The following is a 26,535-nucleotide window of genomic DNA, read 5'->3' on the forward strand; positions in this document are numbered from 1 at the left end:
CTTTAACTGAGCTACGGTGGGGCGGGGCGGTCATATTGATGGCATCTGCCTGTCAACAAAGGGGATGGTCATGTAACGCTAGCTGGATCAATAACGTCCAATAACTGCGCATACAGCTGTGGGCTGAGCTTTTATAAAACTAGTGAAATACTCTCACAGCTACAGCCGCAGGCTAACGTGGCCAGTGTGATGGCATTTCATAATAATTTAACACCAAACACCCACTCACGTTGTGTGTGAGGATCGCTGATGCTGTTTTGTCAACCAGCTAGCATCAGCTACGCCTACGGGCAAGCTGCTGTTAGCATTTTTTTTTACACAAACAAGCGATGGTGCTTTGTATCTGGGAGTCACGAATACTGACGATGTGCTGCCAGTAGCCAGCGACGCCACATATAAAAGCAAAACGGTCGCCATACTGACATATCAAAGGTAAAGTAACTAAGCTAACGCTAACTGCTAGCTAGCTAGCTAACGTAAGTTGGTGACTTATGGTTAGCTACATGCTAACGCAGGAAGGAGCATAACGTTACATGAGCGAATCTTCACCAGACCTCATGTAAATAATACTGTTTTTAACGACAGCCGCTTATGCGATGAGCCATGTTAGCTAACTTAATGCTGCATACACTGGGAAGCTAACATTAGATAGCTAAATGTGGTAACGCTAGTGATCATCAGGTGGAAGCTCCTGGACTTCCTATCACAAATCAATACAGTTTGGGATGCTCACAGCTGGTTATCATTTGATATTTCCACTGTCAGTCTACCTGCTTTAATATGATCTGTGATAGGGCTGAAACATGTCGATTATATAAAGCCATAGCCGGCTGACAGAAAAATGATTAGCAAGTGGTTAAGCTAATATCACAAGGTAGTCGATCACTTGTTAGGTCAGTATTTCAGCCTCTGCTCCAGTTTATTAGCTCTAAGGATTTGCTGCTTCTATTTATCTTATTTCATCTTATATTATAACTATAACTTATATTTAACTGAACTTAATACTTGTAGGTAGTGTTAATTTGGAAAACAAGCGTTTTAGAAATCTAACCATATATATATATATATATATATATATATATATATATATATATATATATATATATATATATGTTGTAAGGCTACTAATAAGTGTTTTGTATTATCAGTAATCTGTCATATTATGACAGGGGCTTTGCATAAGCAGTCTCTTTGGGCCCCCTGTACTTCCTCTCTTGATGCATGTCTCCCTCACACAGTTTTTTTTTTTTTTTTTTTTTTACAGCCAGTTCACTTTCTTTCTCTTTCCTTTCTATCATGTCTTTGTTAGAACCCCGATATCCCTTTCCTGGGGATAGACACAACAGTGTACTTTAGTGCTCACTTGCTCAGATCTAGTTGCATTCAGAGACAAATCCAATTGCAGGGACAGACTAAACCATTGTGCACCTCTAATCGGTGAGAGGTGCCTCCGAGAGCTTTTACCATTTTTTGATACAAAGTTCAGTCTTTCAACCAATTTATTCAGCCATCCATCCATCTTCTTGAGGGTCGCTGGAGCCTATCCCAGCTGAGAGGCAGGGTACACCCTGGACAGGTCACCAGACTATCGCAGGGCTGACACATAGAGACAGACAACCATTCACACTCACACCTACGGACAATTTAGAGTTATCAATTAACCTAATCCCCAATCTGCATGTTTTTGGACTGTGGGAGGAAGCCGGAGTGCCCGGAGAGAACCCACACTGACATGGGGAGAACATGCAAACTCCGCACAGAAGGGCTCCCACACCCAGGATCGAACCGGGAACCCTCTTGCTGTGAGGCGACAGTGCTAACCACCACACCACCGTGCCGCCCTTCATTCAGCCAATTTTTATTCATTTATGTCACTAATTAAAAAATATAATTGCAAACATAACCAAACTTTACATTCCAGGCTTTTCAAGGACCCCCCTCCCATAGGGGCCTTTGGTATCAGTCACACTTTTCCCCCACTACAACACCCCTGTATATCAGTTAATTTGTTGCTTGGTCTATGTAAAAAAAAAAATAGTGACAAATAGTGACAATGGGCCCCTTGCGTCAATTTCAGCTTGCTTGTCTTGTTTAAATATAAACCCCCCAAAAATTCAACATACCATCATATAAGAAAAAAAAACCAGGAAGTATTCACTTTTAAGACGCTGACACCAGAGCATCTCTGTTTTTTGTTTTTGCTTGAATAGTACAATTAATCAATCAAAATTCTTTAAGACAAACTTTTTCTGTGGATCCAATAATCAATTAGTTGACTTATTGTTTCAGCTCTGTGTGACAGTAATTATTCTCTAGATGAGATATTATATGCATGCACTCTGTTTTATTAATACTTTTAGAATGTTTCTCCTCTCTGAGAATATTAAAATAAATTTAATTGAATGAGTCCGTATCTCAGTTCATCTTAATCTAAATATCACTCATTGTTTTCTCTTCTGTGTAGTATTGTCTTGCATCTGCCTTTATTACCTTTACCTTCATCACCTGCCCTTTGTGTTGTAGTATTGTCTTCAGTAAGATGTTAAAATGATTGTCTCCAACCCATACGTTCCTTAAACGTATCTGCTTGGCCGAAAAAAAAAAATATTTTTGCCACCCAAGAAAATTGAACTGCAGGAAAAAGAAGTTCAAGAACAAATGCATCGTATAGATCAGTAATCCTAAAACCTAGAATACTACATACATTATGCACATCTACTGTGAAAAAGATTAAACCTTCAAACCCAGAATAGGCACTAAAACTGTATACCATTAGGAAGAGTGTCATTAGAAACAAAATATGAGAGGTAAGTGACCACTTTTGCGGTTTCTAATGTGTTAATCGTCTCTACAGTTTTGTGTGACCATGGATCCAACCTGCAGTGCTTCTGCTGCTCCAGCTGGTTTGACTGTCCAGGTGTGTTTCCCCGGTGCCCGTGCTGCTGTTTTGGATAATCTGAATCACCAGCGGGAAGAGGGCAGACTGTGTGACCTCTCCATCCAGGTGCAAGGGCAAGTGTTCAGAGCCCACCGCTGTGTGCTTGCTGCGTCCTCGCCTTACTTTCATGACCAGGTAAGCCAGGGTACATCAGTGTGTACAGATTCATTCATTCATAATAAATTACTGTTGTATTTGCAAACCCCATATTTTTGTCCTGAAGTTCCAAACTAAGTGTGTCTTTGTTGCTCTTTCTCAACAGGTGTTACTGAAGAATGTTACAACTGTTTCCCTCCCCTCAGTTATGGACCCAGTGGCCTTTGAGAGCGTCCTGAGTTCTGCCTACACGGGCCAGCTGAGCATTGTGCATGATGACATTGTTAACTACGTCACAGTGGCCAGTTTCCTCCAGATGTGGCACATTGTGGACAAATGCACAGAGATCCTGAAGAGGCCCCGGCCCTCAGCAGAGGCCACCCCTGGAGAGGCCGCAGTAGCTCCACCTGGCACTGCATCTCGCCAGCAGTCCCCAAGCAGCACAGACTGCTTATATCTGGAAAGGGAAGGAAGACGGAAGGAGAGAAAGCCTGATGCCCTGCCTCCTTTAGCTACATGGAGACGCCCGCAGCAGTTTCCTAGATGGGGGCGCCCACGGCCCTCATCAGCCCAGCACTTAGCCGACTCTCAACTGGACGCTCTCCCTGGTTACGCGGAGAGTGATTACACCAACTGTGAGGAAGCATGGGTATCAAGCAATGCCAAAACTAGCCATTTTGCTCATGATGGAGCTGGCCACAATAGTCGGTACCACGGGGGGTTCCCTAGTGGTGAGGCATCAAAGCAGAAAGCCAGGTTTCAACAGCGAGGAGCACCGCCAAGCACTGATAGACTGCTCGATAAGAATAGAGAGAGCGGGGACGGTGATGAGACGCAAGAGAAGAGGAAGAAGGAGAAGAGAGAGATTGAAGCAGATGAGGGAGTTGGAGAAGTGGCGGTGGAGAAGAAGGGAGGCTTCACAGAAATGGGACACTGCGGTAAGATATAAAAAAACTCATTCCACTTTAAACACAAATAATGCATCTCAGTCTAACAAAATACAGTAAAAAAAATCTTTAGTAGAACAAGACTATGAGCACTCATGTATGTGTTTGTAGAAAATTTGAATTAAAACACAAAGTTGAATTACTGGCATACATTTAATTCTTTTCTTAAGAGGAACTTCACTGCTGGAGAGTGGGTCATTTCTTAAAACTAGGTCTTTGGTGTAGAAATGTCTAATTATTTAAGCCTTGTTTGCACCAAGCAGTCTGGTTCAGTTCAATTCAATTAATTACACATTAGAATGGCTATTTTTGTGTTTCCATTGTCAAAAGTCGTGAATTGTACAAATAGAACAGTTCCATTCAGTCCCATTTTTACGTCATCCCTCTGTTGAGATACCTAGTACACTGATGTGATACTAAAAGGTGGATCTAGAAACACTACAGTCTGTTGATTGGTCAAGAGAGAATCCACACTCTTGCACACTTGCTCTTCAAGGATTCTATGCACACACTTGCTATTTTTACTTATCCCATCTACTCTAACAGAGACTGTAAACAGTCCAGCCTGTTTGGTTTGTTCTAAGTGTCGGCATGCAACTCCATTCTGTGGAAGATGAGTGATGTTCAGACATCCCTCTGCGTTGTCGGTAAAGAGGAAATACAGCGCCTGCTGGACGGAGCAGTGACACGGCTTTTACTATATGGTAACAACCCTGCGTACATTATGAATAGCGTGGTGGAAATACTGAACAGATCTAGGGTTTATGTACATGTCAGAAAAACCTACAATAGCTAGAATGCCTTGTGTGCCATGTCTATGCAACCACTCCCAGGCCACTGCTTTTCATGGGGCACCGGAATAAGTTATTATGCAGATAATTGCAAACTGACTGGGAGAGTCTGCAATCTTTGGGACCTTCTTGTGCCAAACCCCAAAGATTTTTTGCAGCTGGAAGCATATTTTAATACAGGGAAGGCAGACGGGATTGTAATGTTACTTATATACATGTATTCCCTGTACTCAAACCGTAGGAATCAACTTGAAAATTTAGCAAAATTGCTCTTAAATTTACTATTGTGATGAATGTGAAGATTAACTATCTGTGACAAAAAAGAAGACATCTTCTGAAGTGTGGTAGGAATGAGTTCAAGAACTAAAGCCAAGACGATACTTGGTTCAAATTCTTTCTGAGAAATAAAAACACATTTCTATCAAACCGTTTTTCTTTTCCTTTAATAAAAGAAGCAAAAGTTCTCAAATGTTAATTATGTTCTTTTCAGCAGTTCTTGTGAGTTTGTGAGTAGCACAGGCACATTCAGGCCAGTGCCATCAAAAAGCATTGAGATGAGATACACAGCCTTACATTGTGGGCATTCTTCTCTGCTGAATCACACAGTACTTCCTCTTGTTCTGTGCATGAATTGATTTTATTTTGTTTGACATTTCTCCAGCAGACTTCCACCCAGTTTCAAATGAGAATGTAGCTGCTGGACAAGCCTCGGGGAAAGCTAGTGTGGAGGAGATCAAGGAGAAAGCACAGAGAAATTTGGTGGGAAGAGATCCCTCCTCAGACTTGCCCAGTGATCATGCTTGCCAAACAGGTGTAGATGTTTCGGGTCCTTCCTGCCCAGTTTCAGCTCGGCTCCAGTGGCAGGCGGGTCCCTGGTCTCAACAAGAGCAGAGGCTGCAGGAAGGAGAGGGTGGCAGCTGCAGTAAAGACGAAGATGAAGACGATGAGGAGGAGGACGTTGACTTTGAATGTTTAACAGAAGGCACGTTTAGCAGAGAGACATATGATGAGATTGAAGATGGCACAGGACAGGTTTCCCAGAGGCCTTTAGTGCCTGCATCTCCAGACTTCACCATGGCAGGCTCAGAGGTGAACTGGCCCTCCACCAGCGCGGGACAGGGTAGCTCTTTGACTCCCACCTCAACTCGCCATCAGTCTCCATCCTCTGCTGCATTTCAGCCACCCTCTTCACCCCCGACCCCATCTTCTTCATCCTCAGTGTCTCTTGCTGGTGCCCCCTACACTGGAAAAGTTCACTTCTGCCACTGTGGCAAAGCCTACACTCTGAAGAGTATGCGTGACCGACATGTGAAGATGCAGCACCTCAATCTGCGGCCCTTCGGCTGTCCTGTTTGCACAAAGTCCTTCAAGATGAAGCACCATCTAACCAAGCACCTTAAGACTCACGGGGGGCTGCGGCCCTATGAGTGTGGCCTGTGTGGGAAGAAAGTCATATGGAGAGACAGCTTCCTCAGGCATCAGGCTCGATGTGAGAGACTTGCCTCCAGCTCCTCAGCCAACAGCAACAACGCAAGCACAGCTGCAGCAGATATGGATGACAGCTACAACTATGGGTTTGAGGACGGGGAGGCTTTTCTTGCAACAGGAGGACAAGTAAAAGTTGAGGAGGTGGAGTTCCATGGGGAGATGGAGGATGGGATGCGTGGCCTGTTGGGCAGTGTATCTGGGATTGTGGATGAGCTAAGAACTCAGTCACAAGATTTAAACACTGGTAGTCATGTTTTTAAAGAGGAGGCAAGTGAGAGCTTTAGCGGAAATTAAACGTCAGTGTAAAACTGTATTACATAAATACAAAAACAACATCAAACTTTAAAGTCTATTGATGGCTTCTCAGAGCTGCCATTTTTGTTAAATCCATTTTATGTGCATTCTTTACATGTCATGGGAAAAACGGAACAGGAATAATTATGCTCCAAGTGATCCTTTTTAATTTGTGTAGTACTACGTACCCTCAGTTCTCGTTTAGTGATGCGGTAAACTGTACAACTGTGTTGTGAATGTACATCTTGAGCCCGAATAAAGTTTATTTGCTTTTTGCACATAAATTATTTGCCCTTGATCTACATTACAAAATAACTACAAGGGTATAAAATTGTTTTTGTGCCATATCGATGTCTTTTTACACTGTGTAAAGGAATCTTGATTTACACATGGTAATAAAAACTTTTGATTTTTTTTCTGGTTGATTGTGCATTGTTGTAATTTATTCTAGAACTTAATGGGTCATATAAGGACACAGATTTATTCTAGTACAGTGCTTCCCAACCTTTTTTTGGTCAGAGGGAATGCCACAGCCTTGTCAGGTAAACTCACATACCCCATTTATTCTTTTTCTAAATGTCTAACTTTTCAATACAATTGAACGGTCAAAACTTAGATTAGTTTGATCAGCAATTGTGCTACTACTACTACTACTACAACACTTGGTGTGAAACTTCATATTTCAGCTATTTATCTATTACTTACAGTAAAGCTATTGCAGCAGTTTATCCATTGTTTTTGGCTAACTATTTCAGCTATCTATAAATTACTTTTAGCTATTTCAATTGTTTTCCCATTACTTTAAGCGAACTATTTCAACCATATATCCATTACTTTTAGCTATTTCAACTGATTGGCCAACTATTTCAATCATTGATCCATTGCTGTAAGCTAACTATCGCAACCGTTTAGCCATTACTGTTTGCTATTGCAATTGTTTATCACTTATAACCAATTTATGTATGCATTTATCCATTACTTTCAGCTAACCATTTCAACTGTTTCTCCATTACTTTAAGCCATATATTCAAACTTTTTAGTCACTACTCTTAGCTCCCAATTTTAGCCTTTTCTGTTATACTTTTAGCCAACCAGCCTATTTCAACCACTTAGCCATTAATGTTACTTATAACTAGTTCAACTAGTTATTCATTACCTTTAACTAATCATTTGAACTGATTAGTCAATTCAGCTATATTTCCCATTCATTACTTCCAACTACCTGTTAAAAATTCTTTGCCTACTTGCTAAAAGTTTTCACCCACTCTTACATAACTGCAATATGTAGTGTTCAGGTTACAGCTGGCTTAATTCACCGATCACCCAAACACTGTTGTGGACCTAGTACATGCACCCTCATGGCCAAAAATGGTTCAGGAATGGCCCAAAGAACGTGACAAAGAGCTCAACACACCGACATGGCCTCCGAGTTCCCCAGATCCCAACTTGATCAAGCATTCATTGGATGTGCCAGTACCCCAGAGGTATGTCTGATCCATGCTGGGGCCTCTTTGGATCAGACATAGCTCTGACATGTCAAGGCATAGACACAGGACCTCTGGGGGTGTCCTGTGGAGTCTGGTTCCGGAGTGCTGGCAGAGGATCCTTTGAGACCTGTCCGTTGTGACGTGGGGTACTGGCACATCTCACGGATGCTTGATCATATTGGGGGGCACTGCCATTGGGGAGTGTTACTGCCATTAGCAGTGGACTTGGTCTGCAATGATGTTTTGAAGAGTGAAGTGCTTCAAGTGGTATCCACATGAATGCCAGGACCAAAAGTTTCCCAGCAGAACATTGCATTGTAACAAGATGGTCAGTATTATTCATGTCATCTGTCAGTGGTTTTAATGGTTTGGCCGATCAGTGTATGTTGATATAGCCTATTCTTTTGATCAAATCATAATTTATATTTTTAAAATTAGCTTACCTTTCAGTGTACCCCCTACTAACTGCAGAACTCCCTGTGTTACAAATGCTCTTGGTTAGAAATCACTGTTCTAGAATGTGGACACTTGTTTTAAATTTGGGTAATTGCAGGACATTGTGGGTCATTTCAGTGGGTCATTAAAGAACATTGATGCTCATTGTACAACATTTTGGATTATTCAAGGACACTGAGGTGTATTCTTTAACACCAAAACTCATTCTAAAACACTGGCTCATTTCAGAACTGTTCCTTTGTAGCGCAACGGTGGAGCACCAGAGGTCTCTCTTGATCAACATTGCAGCATCCCTTTCCTCTGATCACATTGTGCAAAAGGTCCTCACTGTGTTTGAAGAGAACATTCTCCATGAATTGTAAAAAAAAAGACCTAGAGACCCATGAAAGACATCGAGCTAATGAAAGGCACTGTCATTGAGTGTATTCAGATGCATTCAGGGGGGCAGCCTATAGAAATTTCCATTTCAATTGCAAAAATGGGGTTGTGATGATGAAAGAGCTGTTGTATAAAGCGGAACTAAGGTCTTACGTGCTCTGTGACACTGTATGTCGCCAGTTAAAGTAGGAGACAGTTCTGGGAATAACACAAAGGAGTGTTTATATTTTTTCTAACATAGTATGGTAATCTGAGTCGAATGGGTGCTTAAATCACACTGAAATTATGTATTTAGGGTTGATCATTTGATCTTGTATCTTTTATCAGAAAATTAGCTTTTAGATTTTTAATACATTTGTGGAAATGTTTTCTCATAGCAGACGTGTGACCAGAATCAGTGTAAAGTCAAGCCATATTGAATGGCTCAGGGTATATTTAGCCATATATGTGAATGCTAAAATGCAGGAAAATTGCCTGTGTGTGATGCAGATTTTGTGCCACTGAGCCAATTATCTCAGGAACATTGAATGCAGGAGAGATGGAGCTCTTTGCTAATTGCGGTCTTAGGGGCAGTTGTCCTTGAAACTTCTATCTCAGCATTATTTCTAATGATGTGAAACACTGTTTTTCCCACCTCTGAGTATTATCCTTAGTGTTCAATTAACTGCAGGACAAAATGTACTGCTCCGTGTAGTTGAGATCTTGCTTTCCGTAGTCCGTATAGAACACTTTGATATTGGGATTACTGTCTGAGATAGATGATTGGCCCCCAGAGGGTGTTTCAAGGGCATGTGGGAGTCTTCAGTTATGAATCATGGGTTGAATTAGGGGCTAATACAGTACACACTTTGTTATTTCACTCCTCAGTTATTTTGCTGCTCAGCAAAGCTTGAAGCTGGTTGAAGGAATACATCACCCCTCAACTGCCATTTATATATCAGTTCCTCACCCATGTTACGTTGAATTTGTGAAGAAAACATTCAAAATGTTGATTTTCTTGCATGCTTTCAGTAAATAAAGAATCTGAAAACTGAGAAAATTCTTGAAGCTATATCAAAACATCAGTGTAAAAACTCTCACAACTCGTGCGGTATAATCCAACTCTCATTTGTCCAGTCGTGTGCTTGGTACTTTCCAAACACTCTATTCGAGTAAAGTTTACCTATGCACTTATCAGAGCAAGACTCTGACGAAAGCAGTAGTTTTACCTCATTGAACACAGGAGCTGCTGATGTAAAACTGCCTTGATCAGTTATTTTGTGCTGTTTGTTGACTGTGGTGAATCAAATTAACCTTTAAAAACACCAAAGTCAGTCAATAACATAAACAAACAAACTGATTGAGGCAGCAGCTCTTGTGTTCAATTAGATAAAATTATTGTCTTTGTCAATGGAGTCTGGCTTTGAAGTAGGGATAATTAATTTTCACTTTCCTTTGGGTTCTCTGTCAGAAAGGGTCGTCTGTTTGGGAAGTACTGAGCATATGACTGGATAAATGAGGCTTGAAATAATCTGCAGAAGTTGTGTGGGAGTTTGTAAACAGATGTTTTGATATAGTTTCGCTGTTGTTGAATGTGTCCCCCTATGACTTCAATTAATCAAGAGTTTTTTCAATTTTTTTAGTCTTCGTTCACCGTGGGGGCATGCAAGAACACAAATTCAATGTTACTTGGGGTGAATAATGGATACACAAATGATCTTTTGGGGCATTTGGGACATTATGTTGCAGTCTCCGCCATCGTCATGGTTACAAACATCAGGGTAAAAAATCACGTAGGAACAAGCAAGCACTCTCAAAATAAATACACTCGTAAGGTGCATGGCCAAAAGCAGTGAAAAAGGGAAAAACGCCAGCACTCTCAAATGTCCTTTTAGTAAGTTTAATCAACCAGCTTGGATGGCGGTACCAGTACACAACAGACATTTCGACAGAAACTTCTTCTTCAGTGTGGGAGAAGACTTTCTGTCGAAACGTCTGCTGTGTACTGGTACCGCCATCCAAGCTGGTTGATTAAACTTACTTAAATGGCATTTGAGAGTGCTGGCGTTTTTCCCTTTTTTACAAACATCAGGGTAACATCTAAGCTAGCCTCTAAGGTAAAATTTATAGCTGTCATACCTGCACATTAAGATAAAAAAAAAGAGGAGTGGCACTTTTTAAATTTTGTTTTGTAATATTAAAGGAATAGTTTGAGATTTTGGGAAATATGCTTGTTAAGAGAAGGTTGGTACCTCTCAAGTCTGTGTTGTATAATGGAGCTGGAAGCAGGAAAACAACCAGCCCAGCTCTACTTTGGCACATTCTCCCTGTAAATCAACACATTCATTTTTACACTTTGTTACATGTTTGTGTTTTTTACAGCTTAAAGAAACAAGATGTAATGGGATAATTAGTGAGTTTTAGAGATGCTGTCTTTCTAATCTTTATGGTAAGCAAAGCTAACTGTCCACTGGCTCCAAATACATACTATTTAGAGTGAGTGAGAGAGTGGTATTATCTCCTCACTTCTTGGCAGAAAGCCTGGATTGTGGAGTCATAAAATCGTGTCGTGACTAAACGATGGTCCACACCAATCATCCCCGGTCGTCTTTCACAACGTGTGTGATGTCATCAGATTATTCTTATCCTATTTTTTATTGTTATCACTATTATTTCAGTCACTGTGTCTGTTCATGTGCCAGCCGAAATGTTGTTGTAGTAATGTAAAAAAGTGCCACCAGAGGGCAGGAGCTACATTTGAGCTACATCCTGCAAATCTTTCACAATAAAAGCCTTTTTAGAAAATGAAGGGATTCTCTCAACCGAAGTTATAAGGGGCTTTTAATTTTATACAGATACAGGAAGTGTTGAGTTTGAAATTCATTAACTTTATCAAGGCAAATGGGAGCGGATAAAAAGTATAGATATAATATATATAATAATAAATAACAGCCCATTTATAATGTAGTCTGTTTCAAATGAAGCTCAGCCTCTGCAGTTGTGGTGAGTAAAGACCACTATTTTTTCATTTTATTACTTTATATCCTCCTTTATGAAGAAATAATATTGTTCGCTAGCTTGATGCTAATGGCAGTACTCCGCAGGTTGACAAAGTGCGTCTGCTGTTTCATGCCATCAATTTTCCCTTTTTACTCTGTCATGGTAACACCCCTAAAAGAAATATCTAAAAGGCTGGGTGTTGTCATACAGTTATCTACGGCAGCAGATCGCTTTGTGTTCCTATTGGTCAAAGTGATGGCTGTGACGGGAGCAGTCATGAATGACCAAACATGCTAGACTTTCTTTTGGAACGTCATGAGGCGTCCCAGACCAGTCCCAGTTGGTTGTTGTCTACTATAACACATTACATGAGATGAAACAATGTACGACACTCATTGTCGTCCACGATCAGAGCCGACACCATACACCGCTGTGTCGGGCTGATATTGTGTAGTGTGAACCTTAGGCCGACTAGTGCCAGCGATGTGGGACATACTGCACACAGTTACTAGGGCAACAGATGTTCACTAATGGCCAAACATTGACTGTGACTGACAGCATGTGTCAGGACCCTTATAATGAGTAAAATATATACATTTAATAATCACAACACAATTGTCAGATTTTTAAACATTTAATAACTGAGAGAGGACGTAACATCCAGTTAGGCTGCACATTTAAAAGTAAGTTTTACATTAAGAGGAAACAAAACACTGTAGCACCACCACATGTTGGCAACAAAACAAAAACACCTTTACAGTTCTTTTAACTATTCATTAAAGTGAAACACAGCATGTACACATGAGAGTGGCAGTGTCATTTATTATGAACAAAATGAAATCAACAAATTATGCGTCAGAACATTGAAATCAACATGCTGTCCTTCGGTGCTCCTCACCAACTCTGTGCTTCCGCCTTAAACCTTTGAACCACTTACTATCTCACCATCAGATAAAAGAAACTGTTGTCTGTCATCATCTAAGATAAACACAAATAACATTTAAAGTTCAAACTTAATTTAAGATGCAAACAGATAACTCGCAATAAATGAGATCCATACAAAGCTACTATAGAAAAGAGAGCAGACCAGTTGTTTTTAGGACATTCTTTAGTTATGTAACAGTGCATCTGAAAAGGGCATTTTATTCTATTTTTGGAAAAACATCATACTGTACATGTTTATTAATTACACTGAACCATAATGAAAGAAAAACTGTTACATCAAAACTATATTAGAGTCCGTACTACTCATATATACTGGAGGTTTCCAGGTGTGTTTTCAAATGCTTTGCAACATACATTTCACTCAGCCACAAACAGGACCACTCTCCGTCTGGATTTCACATGTGAAACAAAAACAAGCGTATGTTTGGTGTGTAAGTCTTTTTTTTTCAGCAGGATACACAAAGCATCACTCATACAAAATGCAGATGACGGGAGACAAATACAAAAACATCTGCCATGAACAAACCTGCAGACAGCAGACACTAGCACCATCAGACCAAGATACTCAAATGGGTGATTTTTACAGTAAGATATTTTACTAAAAGCACGACCAAACCTCTTATAAACAGCTAGACAAGATATCTAGGATTAAAACAAAAAAGGCCCAGTGACCACCTACATCCCTGGAGAGTGGATTTCATACTCTGACAAAAACATACAGGAAGCCTTGTGTTAGTGGATTAACATTTCTTGAGGTTGTGACGCCGCCACTTGCAGATCTTGTTCCCCACTTTTGTCTTGTCCCATTGGTGTTGGATCTGTGGTTTGGTCCTCGGCGGAGAGCTTAGAAGATGGTGCTCCAGCGTTTAGGGGGTGGACGGGACTTGGTATCTCCCTGAAGAGAAGGAGAAGAAGGAGGATGATGAGGAGGTTGAGAAAAAAAACATTTCTATCCCTAGAGACAGCATCTATAAGAGTGATCTGGAGTGATGTAGTTTCAGTGCTGAAAGTGATTGTCGAATACTTCACATTAATTGGGATTCAATAAGATTATCCACACTTACCCTCAGAAAATTTGAGGTAGAGGGCATTTGCAGAAAAATAATCAAAGATTATATGCATGAATTTTAATACTTTAGTTCACATGTTGTGGCACTCTAAAAATGAAAATGTTGCCCTTAAAGGAAAACATTGATATTCTTAACCTGGACCCTATTTTCCCAAGTTTTGTGTCTAAGTGACTAATGGAGACAACAGAAAGGGCTAGAAGTGCTCATTCTTGCCACTGACAGATTGCTCCCAGAAGTGTCTGACAACATTATGGAAAATCATTTAGATAAGAGTAAGATACACTTTCTCAAATCAAACACAACAAACTCCTCTTGCTACCCGCTACCACCGTTGTTTTTCCTGCAACACATCGCCTCATGTGAGATTTCAAAACGAGACTTTTCCTTGAATGGGACTTGGTCACAATAACAAACAGATCTGCCAAATTTATGGAAAAATGTTTTACTTCTCTGTTGGGTTCTTTCCATAAATTGTCTGACACTTGTAATAATAATCTGGGCCTGTCAGTCACCAAAAAAAATCACTTTCAGTGGATGTAAATTGACTCAATAGCCCATAGGGATTACATTGCAGCAATTTTTGCGCAGGTGCGACACTCTCAATACTGAACCAGTTTCAAAAATGATGTCTCCATTTGTCACTTAGACACAAAACATACGTAGAAAGAGTCCAGGTTTAAAAAAATACCTACGTTTCCCTTGAAGCCTGTTAGATTATTACGATGAGAGGCTGCTGTGAACATGTGTTGATGGATGAAGATGAGTGAAACTGAAATGAATCATACTGTATTGATTTCTTACTCACTGATCTCGGGTGAGAGCATCACTGTTGCATTTGGGCAAACAGACAGGAAACAGTGTTTATGAAGCCTAGTTTACAGATAGAGAGAGGAAATGTTGAGTCAGACAAGGAGGCTAACGTGTGGTAAAGCTCACCAGGTTGAAGATCCTGGAGAGTGTGCTTTGGTCTCTGCGTCTTCTGACCGGTGACTTTGTGCTCTCAGCACGCGGCGACGAGGCCTAGAAAAAGACGCTCTATAAGCACAGTTGGAGACCTGCTGCTCTGTCACTGTGTAACCTTTAACCAGACCTTTAATTGATTTTGCATTGATGGCCTTTCTCTTTTTACGAGATGAGACACGTTTCACCTCAGAGCATTAGCAATGTCCCACCACTTTAACAAAAACAACTGTTTGCAGATATTATAGAGGACACAATCATTGCTGTTGGACAAAAAACACATATCCACAAATATCAAGTCCTTCATAAATGAAGAACAGATGGCATAGTTCCTTATCAGTGCTCAAAGTTTTGCACTTGTGCACATGTATATCTGTGTTTACCATTTATTCTCTTTACTTTCATTGGGCTCGACCATTTGGTATTTGGATCTCTGTTTTCAGTGAGTTTTTATGCACTTTGCTACAGGCTAAATTTCCCTTGCAGACAATTAAGGTGGACTAATGACAGGTTTTTGTACTTATATAACTTTAAAAATTATAAACAAGTTAATCGAATCAGTGTGTAGGATTTAGGGGGATTTAACTTCTAGCGGTTAGGACTGCAGATTGCAACTACCTAAAATGTCTCCTGGTAGAATCCCTTTAGTGTTCATTGTTCAAGAGGTTTTTATCACGCGGCCAAATAATCCACAGATGTCTCTTCCTCTCTCGAAACAAACAGGTCAGGTGATTTAACCCAGCAAAAATAGTGAATAACACTGCTTGTTGCCGATGGGCTGCTAATTAGCGAAAACAGTGGCCCTATCTAGAGCCAGGGTGAACGCCGAGGATGAGGACCTGCTCCCTATGTAGATATAAATGGCTTATTCTAACACTGTGTCCTTACAGCAAGCAAGCGTCTGCCTATCACACCACATTGCATTACATTGGATGCTCTCTGACCACATGGAATTTGTTAGATATGGATCTCTATTACGTCACATAAACAAACCACACACCTATCAGCTGTGTGCACAGAGATGTCAGTCTGGAGATGGAACCACCGCTTACCAGACATATTACGCTCCCTGTGAACTCCCTCGAACCACCTGCCACCTTATTTAGGTTTTTGTGATGAAATGACAAGGTATCACATAAACAAATCCTCATTGCAACCCTGTGAAAGCCGTTTCCTCGTGCATTGCAGCGCTTTCAATGTGAGCAAAAGGAATAAATAGAAACAACGATTCTTATTCCCAGGTGATCATACACTAAAGAAAGCATGCCTATTATATCCCCCTAAATCCTACACAATGGACCTTTAAAGGACATAAAATAGTTTCAATATTTTCGCTGGTAAGATGAGGGGAAACAACAAAACTGCAGATATGTGTTTTCTCTGCGACAGCAGCAGTGTGACGTGGAAGAAATAGTTGTCCCTGTTCTCCGATCTGTTATTGTGAGAGAATAACATGTCAGAGACGCGGGGAAAAATGTCATCATGTGACAAGACCAGATAATAGCAACCTTCAGGGGAAAGAAAATGGATGACAATGACATGGTAAGGTCAATGTTGAACGGACAGCCACAGAAGACATGAGTGAATCATCACCATCAAATGACAGAAAGATATTACGGCTGTCCAGGGACATCTGACAGATGAAGAGACACAAAGATGGTGAGAAGCCAAAACAGATGGATCGGAGAGTCATCTCTGGCACTAAGGGGATGGAGGTGTTACAGAGAACTAGAGGTGTGGAAGAGGAGGAGGAAGAGGACGAGGAGGAGGGTGATTCAGGCCAAGAGGTCCTAAGAGAAAATGTTTACCGGTTGTGGTTCATAAATAGTTGAGCAGTTTCAAAGTCATCCAGAAGCAGCGAGTCGCTCTGGATTGAAGCAAAGAAGAACTTATTGAAATGTGATAAATTTACCAATGAGCCAATGCTTTGAATAAATCAATCTTTTCAACTGATCAGCCAGTGAATTAAAATGATTTTCTGTGGCACCCTTTAGGAGTGAGCTTTGCCTTTCAGCTACTGTATGTAGATGCTTGTCAATCAGCTTTGCCTTTGAATATGTCTTGATTCCACATGTACAGATATAAAAGATATTTCTCTTCGAGGAGGAAAGCAGTGAAACACACACAGCGAGAAAGAGAAAGGACCAGCGTGGAGGTTAGGTAACAGGTGTGCTGCAGACAAAAGACACATTGCGAAGGAGCTCTCTACAGACAGATTTAAATGGGATCATTGCGCACACACACACGCAGACAGGTGCAGCCAGCAGTTTGGCTTTTGGATGATTTGAGAAGGGAAGACTGTGTGACGTACCAAGCCCAAGACGTCTCTCCACTGGCCATGAAAAAGAAACAGATGGTAACATGATGAGATAATGAGATATAGTGAGAGTACAGTGGAACCTGCATCCACCTCAACACATTGGAGAATCCTCCATTTACAGATAGGCTATTAGATGGCAAGATTTACAGTGACGTGGTGGGAAACTTCTACTGGTGACAGGTAAATACTTCATGCAGCTGATTTGCTCTGTATCTCGTGACCCCTCAGATTGACCCATAAGAGGGGTCTCTAGCCACAAGTTAGGACCCACTCATGTAACACATGCATTTACATCATAAAGTTTAATATCAGCCTTTGGTCAATCGCATAGAACGCATGACAATAACATTAAAATCATTACAATACACAAAAGTTATCCTTTATTCTAGCCTGGTCAGATGATGCAACAAGCACAGGGCTTTGACCCAGCAGACGTGTTCATGTCCATGTGAAAATAAAAGTCAACAATGAGTTATTTTGTCACAGCAGTCGGAAGTTATGTGAGTCGACCCACAGGACTAACATCAATCACAATCTTTTCCAAACCCTGACCAAGTAGTTTTGTTGCCTAAACCTAACCTAACCTCTTAGTAGTCACGTGAGTCGACCCACGTGACTTTCCGCCAACCTCTTGCATACAATACAAAAGGCTGCCCTTGGTGTCATTATAATGATGCTGGGGGCTTCTGCCCAAACATCAAAACATGATAGGTAGGGATGAGATCACGTAGGTCAATTTAAAAATCCTCCGTCTACATCTTGCAGCCACTATGTGTAGAATTTTTAGCCATACTAGCTGTGTGAATTATCTTCACAACTTTAGAATGGATTGCAATGAAATTTGGTGTAGATATTCATGGTCACCAGAGGATAAACCCTACTGACTTTGTTGATTTCCTGACTTTTATTTGAGTTTCACCAACAGGAAGAAGTGTTCAATTATTAAGTGAAAAGTCACCACATTTACAAGAAGGACTAATATTACAGTTGTGCATTTATGTCCCCTATAGGAACCTACATCCTATTAATCTTAAAACTAGCTTTCCTCTAGCGCCATCATCAGTATAAATTTTAATTTGTCCAAAAGTTTTTGTTTTTTTTTACAAAGAAATAAACCAATGTACGCACGCCTAATTACACTAACATCGACTTACATGCCACATACTCACATTTTCTGCTCTTAAATGGATACTGTTATTGCTGTTTTTTGTTGTTGCAATCAAACATATTTTGCTATTAGCAGTTTGTTATCACTTGTATAATTTTATGTATTATTCTTTATCTTTCTGTAATTCTCAATAACTTTGTCAAACTTTTATTAGGTGGAGGCTTCAAATAAGCCCTCTGGGTTTATTGCCTCTCCCTGGACTGTATTTCGTTATTCATTTTTCTTGCCTTTTTGTGTTTTAATTGTGCATAAAACTAAATTAAACTAAACTAAAGTAAACTAAACTAAACTAAACACCAGCTAAACTAATGACATTCCAGTCAATTGTGTGCTAAATAGCTAAACTAATGTTTAGCGCTTATCAACAAATGTTAACATGCTAACATTTATTTAAGATGAAAACTAAGATGCATTAAACCTGCAAAACACTAGCATGACAGCACTGTCATTGTGAACATGTTAGAATGGTAACAGTAGCATTTTACATGCTCAGTGCACTGCTAGTGTGGCTGTAGACCATCTGAAACCACATACAATGTACCACATACTCTACATGTGTGCTATTGTTTGTGTAAATGAACAACACTATGCACTGAGCCGTAATTACCACGTCACTTCTTGAGAGCTGCCTTGCAGGTTGGAGATGCGTAACCATGGTAACCCATCCTGACTTAGGGTCTATGGCCATTTAAAAATATTTCAAAGATATTACGCCTGACAAAGTGCAATCTTTACACACTATTACTTAAATTGACATTACAGAGCTGTCTTAGTTGCTGTCTATTATAAATGTTCCTCTAGTGCACTGCATTGTGGGATATTTACGCCGGCATAGTGTTCAGTGTTTAGATACTGTAATATTTCACTGGAAATTGTATGTTATTCACGTACTATTGGTTTCATACTAAGATTTTGGACAGACTAAAAAATCTCACATACTGTTTTAGCTTAGTAAATATAGGTTAATATGGAATTTAAATGATTTTTATTGCATTAAGTTTTTCTTGTAAAACAATGTGACAATGCTGGTGAGTAATAGTGCAGTTTATCAGTTGTCTAAAGTGTCTTCAGGTCAGATCCATTGAGGGAAGTTATAAAATCCCACACACTGTAATTGTTCAAAGGTATCAAATAAATACTGAGTGGATATTAAATAAATAGCTTAAAACAAAATGCCTTCGAAAAGAAAAAAGATGCAGCTGTTGCATTTGACACTGAGGAATATGATGGAGAACAGGGAAATCTAAAAAGTGATCAGAAGTCAATGATTAATGCATCGCTGCATCTTCACTCTGCAGCTACACCTCTGGAATAATCAACAAAACAGATGAAATAAATGAGACTCACCCTGGATTTAGGACGAGGAGAGGAAACCTGAGAGACACCAAGCAACAACAAAAGAATGACTGATTGCAAACAGGACAACAAACACTGTTTTCGACTAAACAAATGATTGAGCTGCTGATAGAAATTTCCCCCAATTCCTGTCTTTAAATCAGTATGTAAATGAAGGAGTCACGCAGCTTTGTAATCAGAGGAAGCTGAGAAACAGTTTGAAACGCTGCCACGCTATTGATGCCAGGAGTTGGAGCCAAAGTAAATCAAAAGAAGACATTTAAACACTCACACAGTAGAAATTGGAGGAAATTGGTTTGTTTTGTGTTCTGGCTTATGCAACTCACAGCAGCCTTAGAATAACACATAAGACTCTGTTGAGCTTATAAACTCAGGATGTTAGCAAACATGACTTGATGAACATGGTTATTGGTATGTAAAGCATGCATATATGATCTATGATATGATGTATGAAACTTACAAAGCTCCTGAAGAAATGCACCACAGCATTTTCATTGGTCCGGCGGCGAGCAGAGGATTGCTGGGGTGAGGAGGCCAGGTGACCTCGGAACGACCCCTGTGAGGAGCAACAGAGGTCATATAACTGCATGTGTTTATATAGTGATGTTACCACAAGATTGAGTGATGTCACTGTCAAATCAAATCAAATGGCATCAGGTTCTTAGATCTTTAAGTCTTTTAATGCAGTAAGTGCATGATAGAGTAGTTTGGCATGAGCTCGAGGAGACAGTCCAGCTGCACCATCCCTCCTAATGTTATAATTACAGTTATTATAGTAGTTTCAAAGCCCTGCTGGGCGTCAAGTCCCACAATGTACAGGAAAGGACTATAATCATGTTCTACATTTGGGAAATGTGCAAATGGATATCAATTACAGACAATTAAAATACTGAAAGGAAATAGCATGAATGATATACAGTAAGAGAGTGAAGGATGGAGTAGTCGACTACAGTGTGATACCACCAGGTGCAGCTGGCTGACACACTGTTGATAACACAACCTCCAGAACATATCTGAGCGTTTCTGAGCAGTCTGACAAAAAAAACTCCAAAAAAAAAAAAAAAAGTCTCTTTATCCTAATTAATGTGTATTTTCTGTCACTTGTTTCTATGTAAATACAGCAACTTAAACCTTAGAAGAAACCTTTGCCAATCAGCCTACAGATTCTAGTTTTCTTTGGGCACTAACACATATAAAAAGCCTGTAACAATATCTGAGCACAAACAATAGCAATGCATAAAAACCCACTAAATCTGCAACCTTTGAATTTCAGATAAACGGGTCATATGAGAGCAGCTCCGACTCCTGAGGTCTCCTCCCATCACACTGTTCAGTCTTAAACCTGAAGGAGGTTTTGTCTTTCTGCAGCTCAGGACAAAGCTGTAATTACAAACTAAATTTAACCTGCACAGTGGTGGCAGTGCATCTACTGTAGATTTTTCTTAAGTTATATGGGTAGATACATTATTTATTTAACCTCATGTGCCGTGTAAGTTTATGGCCGCTTTGGAGGAGTCAAAATGACAGCAGAGTCCAGAGCAGATAGGAAGTGAGACTGAAAGAAGTTAAACTCAGATAAAATAGTTTTTGGAAAGATCTGAACTGAAGAACAGGGGCGTATTTTTAGGATTTGAAGACAATTAGCCTGGAATTTTTTTTGATGGCTCTATTATGCACTCTGCAGCTTTTTTACTGTTAAAAACTGTTGTCTTAAAACTTCCCAGATTAATTAAAAATAGGGATATTGAAAACATTAGTAGTTCTTAGTAACCAAATATTCAACAACTGTTGTAAATAACTGCAGTTAAGAAAATTAATAAGATAAAGCTTTAAGAAACATTTTTCTGGTTAATAGCAATAAAATAATGGTATATTATGGTAATTTTGCAACAATTATAAATATAATATGTTCATGTAAAACATCTCTATCACTGAAGGGTCACATTGAAATTCATAATCTAGACAATTGCAGCTACTAAAACGATTTGGTTCCAATCAACGGTCCAAATAATAATTGGGCGGCAGTAGCTCAGTCCATAGGGACTTGGGTTGGGAACCGGAGGCTTGTCTGTTCTAATCCCCGTCCGGACCAACTATGGAGCGTGGACTGGTGGCTGGAGAGGTACCAGTTCACCTCCTCGGCACTTCCGAGGCGTCCTTGAGCAAGGCACCAACCCCCCCAACTGCCTGGGGCGCCTGACCAAGGCAGCCCCCCTCACCCTGACATCTCTCCACTTTGTGCATGTATAGGTCCTGTTTGTGCATGTGTGTGTCTTTCGGACCTGTGTGTTACTGACAAAAAGAGTGAAAAAAATTGAATTTCCCCTCAGGGGGATTAATAAAGTATATAAAATTAAAAAAACAAACTACATTTTAATGATTTTAAGTATTTAAGTTTTAAATCAAGCGTTTGAAAGATGAAGATAAAACTTGAGGAAAAGCTAATTTGTCAAAAAGGAAAAAAATCTCAAAGCCAGAAAAAAGTTTAAACCAAACTCAGAAATGTATATTTCTTGTAACTGCTCCTGCAGGGAGTTACTGTAACTGAGAGTGTATAAAGTCCAGTTCAATTTAGATTTATATTTTTCTTAAAAAAAAAAAAAGTTTCCTCAAAGCTCTAGAGACAAACTGGAGATTAGAGACATACCATCCACTGAAAACCGTGCATCTCCATTTTTTTGGGTGTAAATGCGGTGAGTAAATTCTCCTCCATCTTAAACTTTACTAAAACTTTTACAAACCCAGTGGATAATTTTAAAAAAAATTATTGTCGCAAAGCTCGAAATGAGGCTGTTTTTCCACCTCACAGGACAGCAACAAAATAATCCTTAAAAATAAGTAATATAAGGAGGAGCTGAAATTTCATAGTCTTGGTTTTAGCCCCATTGACTAACAAATGTTTCTAAGTTCAACAAAGATGTAATAACGAGGTTTTTTTTACATTAAGTTAAAGTTTTAAGAGGCACTGGGAGCCATGAAGTTCAACTGGGAACAAAAAACCCCTCTGAACTGTCCCTTTACTTGCAGATACATGGATGCTCACCTTGCTCCTTTTCTTTTTGTCTCCTCCAAAGAACTTGGTAATCTGATCCATGAGACCAGGGGTCTTCTTTTTCCTTCCGAGTCCGAAGGTGCTCTGCCCTGAGGTGCTCGCTGTAGCCATGCTAGTAGTTGCTGAGGTTGGGTGGGGTTGACCTCTGTCTATCTACTCAGTAGTCCTCTTCAAGCCAGTCCACAGCCCACAGTGCCAACACCCAGCTCTGCTGCTCCTTCAGGATGGTTTCTGACGTGCAGGCGCCGTCTTTGAAGGTGTCATCCCCTCAGTCCCAGGGCACCATGGGACATGAGGAGGGTCAGGTGGGGTGGGGATGGGAAGGGCATGCAGTGGCAGTGAGGTTCATGGCTCTGGCTCGGCTCCAGGCATTCTTTGGAGCTTCAGTGGCTGTGTCAGTCACTGCCGCCCTCCGCATGGGCCCGAGCCATTGTTCCTCTCCCCATCTGCTTCACCCCGGCCGCAGGGACAACAAGGGTGATCTCTGAGTCTGCACTCACACCCTGATGCAAAGCAGCCCGCTGCACTGTGAAGCCATTGTTAAAATCGGCCTCATATATCCTCTCAATGGATGGTGTTTAAATTGGATGTACAGTCACCCAGATTAACATATGGAGGGGCCCAGAAGACAAGGAAAAGCTTGTCGTGTGAAAACCTGTGAACAAGAGCCAAGTATCTGTGTCTGCACAGTAATAAAATAAAGTTGTGGTGACTTTGCACGTTTGGATGTTCTCCATTAGTATGCTGAAACTCCAGCTCCTGAAACTGAAGCTCCAACTGTTACTGCAACTTTATGACTAAAGAAGCTTCAAAAGTTCGATTTTAGACTTGAAAATGTAACCAATCTTTATGTTTTACTGTGATGTAATGACCATTAAAGGTCAAAATAATGTACTAATCCCAAACCCAAAATGAGTTTAGTTACAGTTGGGAAAAAAAAAATCATGTTTTGGTTTAAAATACCTGTGTTTGGTGACACTATTGCGGCTGGAAATGGCACTGATGTCTTGCTAAAAAAACAACCAGTTTTGTTTTTGACAGTCTCCAACAGTGGTCTACAGCTTTGCAATCATCACACCTTAGTTTTACATCATCCACCATCCCAACAACCTCCTGATGACAAAGTCAGCTATACATCACATTGCAAACATTGATTTGAGATAAAATGTACAGATGTATCCTTGAATGCAGACACAAGGCCAACATTTTCCTCTGGTGACTGCACTTGGATTGAAGATTGTTTTGTAAACCACTGTTAAGGTCAAGTCTTTTTCTCTCATTGTCTTATTTGCATATTATCTGATGTAAAAAATATCCTTGAATGTTTGGCTGTGTAACTTTAGATTTCATTTGCCTCTGTAGCTGATTTCAACTCTACAAGAAGTCATGGATGTGTTGTTTCACCCGCAGTGGCTGCAGCAGCCAGCGAACAAAGCGAGATCTGTTGCAGGGTAAGTTGTGTTAGAAAACACCCATGCAGCATCAGAATAATAAAATTTTAGAACAGATGACTTGTTGTTGTAGCTGCTTCTTATTTCAAGTCAGAAAGTAACTTTGAGAGTTAAAAAAAGAACATTTTTGAAGTGAAAATGTATTTCACAAATAGGTTTTTATCCTTTTTACCTGTTGCTTTTATGGTGTCCAGATGAGCATTACAACAAGAGGAAATTTATATTATGTCAAACTGAAATAAACTGATTTTAGTTGTGAGTCTGCATTTGAGTGAAAGCACAATAGTCAGATGTATATTGGACTAAAATAACACAGTCACCAGAAGAAAATATTAGCATTGTACTTTTCTTCCAACCATGATTATGTTACATTTGTGTACATTTGATATGTCTCATATCAGCATCTCTATAGTGATGTGGTATATGAGCTGACGTTTTAGCCAACAAATGTGGGTTTTTTGGGCATTTTTTGATGTGTTTCCAGCAGCTTTTTAGTTGCCAGACGTGGGTGATTTTAGCAACCTTTTACTGTTTTTTCACTGGGGATAGCCCCACAAAAAGCGATTGTTTTTTACTGAGACATTGCTACATTTCCTGCCAGGATAGTACCATGAAAAACACCTGTTTTTTTTTTTTACAGTCATCACTGTTGTTTCCAGCAGCTTTTTGTAAATCCCCAAAATACTTATCTATATGTATACCTTTGACATAATGTCTATATAAAACAGGATATTTTTCTCACTAAGAAAACAGAAAAGATGAGACAGTAAAAGGCTTGCCTGTATTAGACCTTCAAAACTTTTCACAAGATCTGTGAGGAGTGGCTGTTGGGTAGATAAGTCTCGTTGGCATTGAGCACCCAGTTTACCTTTGCAGATAACTTTATCTGTCCCCTGAGGTCCAATAAAGTGGTGGCTTTTCAGTCTCATCTCCACATTGCACTGCTTAAATTGCTAAATTTAGCTAACAGCACTAACATTGATGACAGAATGAAACTTCCCTGACACCCACAAGGTGCCTCTAAGCAACTAGTAGCTGTCAACAAGTTGTCCTCCATTACCTGATAGTTGCATGTCAGGGTGGCGCAGTTTGACACAGTCGTGTATAAATTAAGCAAATGGAACTGAAAGTATTGAAACGTACTGGGGATGATTAAAATATAATTTATGCATTTCATGTCATATTCAGAGGGCCACACAAAATGTTCCTAAGCAACTATGCTGTAGTGCCACTACCATGGAGTTTTGGTTAGATTGCCATGAAATCCAGTGCAGACATTCATGTTCTCCTCTGGATGAGCTGCATAACTTTGATGATCTGACTTGAAGCTTCATCATCAGCTTTACCATCAGGTCAAATGTTTAATTTGTGGCCAAATACCTGCAAAACTGTCTTTCCTATCAGCCTCAGCTGTACTCTGCTCAGTGCTAATCACCAATCAAATGTAAGAATGCTGGCACACTAAAATCAGGCAGAGAATATCATAAACATTATGCCTGCCACCAAACTTGGGTGTTTTTAGTGACATGGCACAGTTTTTCCACTGGGGACAGTGCCACAAAAAGGGATTGTCTTTAACCAAGACATCACTACTTTTTCAGCCAGAATAATGCCATGACAAGTGATTGTCTCTTACTGAGACACTGACAGCTTCTTCAGCAATGACTGTCCTACAAAAACTCTTTTTATTTTAAGCCCAAACATCATGTCCTAACCATGACCAAGTGCTTTTTGTGCCTAAACCTAACCAGACATTAACCACAGCATTGTTGAAATGTAACGAAACATACATTTCCATGTATCCGCTACATAATAATGTACAAATGTAACGTATAGTTTGCAGAAACGTACAGCGTCAACATTTTTGTCTAGTGATGGGGTTGAATAAAAACCAGGAAATTTGTAAATCCCCAAAATACTTATCTATATGTATACCTTTGACATAATGTCTATATAAAACAGGATATTTTTCTCACTAAGAAAACAGAAAGGATGAGACAGTAAAAGAGAGACAGGTGAGATTATTCTCGGTGGATTTGATTCCAGGCCAACAGAGCCCTTGTTTCCTCAGATGCGATGTATGAACAAATATATGATGTGAGACATATAATGAAAAATACTTGACCTGTTTTCCATTTATGGACTCTCACAGAGGTACAGCATGTGCTAAACCTCGAAATGAGATGATGAGAAAATAGAAAATACCCTCTGAGTAGTTTCTCCACTGTCATGCTGTGATATCACTAAGCTTCATCATGGGATAATGCTGGTAGAGTCTAATCATGTTTCTCTCTTTCCCAGTCCTCCTGCTGATGCCTGCACACAGTCAGTGGAGCTGAACACATCAGCACCTATTTCT

General features: G+C 40.0%; 2 protein-coding genes across 7 annotated transcripts; one reads left to right on the forward strand and one right to left on the reverse strand.

Moving 5' to 3' along the window:
- The first annotated feature begins 56 nt into the window (after positions 1 to 56).
- On the forward strand, positions 57 to 6,967 carry zbtb22a (zinc finger and BTB domain containing 22a). 2 transcript variants are annotated; one of them, XM_033636510.2, is made up of 4 exons: positions 57 to 432; positions 2,855 to 3,073; positions 3,201 to 3,972; positions 5,437 to 6,967. In XM_033636510.2, the coding sequence occupies exons 2-4, from the start codon at positions 2,867 to 2,869 to the stop codon at positions 6,552 to 6,554; spliced, it is 2,097 nt and encodes a 698-aa protein (XP_033492401.1). In that variant the 5' UTR covers positions 57 to 432; positions 2,855 to 2,866; the 3' UTR covers positions 6,555 to 6,967. The 2 variants fall into 2 exon arrangements, with proteins under 2 accessions (XP_033492401.1, XP_033492400.1); XM_033636509.2 differs by having other exon boundaries at positions 58 to 432; positions 5,434 to 6,967.
- Positions 6,968 to 12,472: 5,505 nt separating this feature from the next.
- Positions 12,473 to 22,990, reverse strand: mbpa (myelin basic protein a). 5 transcript variants are annotated; one of them, XM_033636246.2, is made up of 7 exons: positions 22,717 to 22,990; positions 20,134 to 20,229; positions 19,665 to 19,691; positions 17,141 to 17,161; positions 14,806 to 14,889; positions 14,675 to 14,695; positions 12,473 to 13,694 (listed from the first exon to the last, which is right to left on the reverse strand). In XM_033636246.2, the coding sequence occupies exons 1-6, from the start codon at positions 22,834 to 22,836 to the stop codon at positions 14,693 to 14,695; spliced, it is 351 nt and encodes a 116-aa protein (XP_033492137.1). In that variant the 5' UTR covers positions 22,837 to 22,990; the 3' UTR covers positions 12,473 to 13,694; positions 14,675 to 14,692. The 5 variants fall into 5 exon arrangements, with proteins under 5 accessions (XP_033492137.1, XP_033492135.1, XP_078031931.1 ...); XM_033636244.2 differs by lacking the exon at positions 14,675 to 14,695; XM_078175805.1 differs by lacking the exon at positions 17,141 to 17,161 and having other exon boundaries at positions 22,717 to 22,989.
- Positions 22,991 to 26,535: the final 3,545 nt, after the last annotated feature.

Source organism: Epinephelus lanceolatus, chromosome 16 (assembly GCF_041903045.1).
Source record: "Epinephelus lanceolatus isolate andai-2023 chromosome 16, ASM4190304v1, whole genome shotgun sequence".
NCBI classification, from domain to species: Eukaryota; Metazoa; Chordata; class Actinopteri; order Perciformes; family Serranidae; genus Epinephelus; species Epinephelus lanceolatus.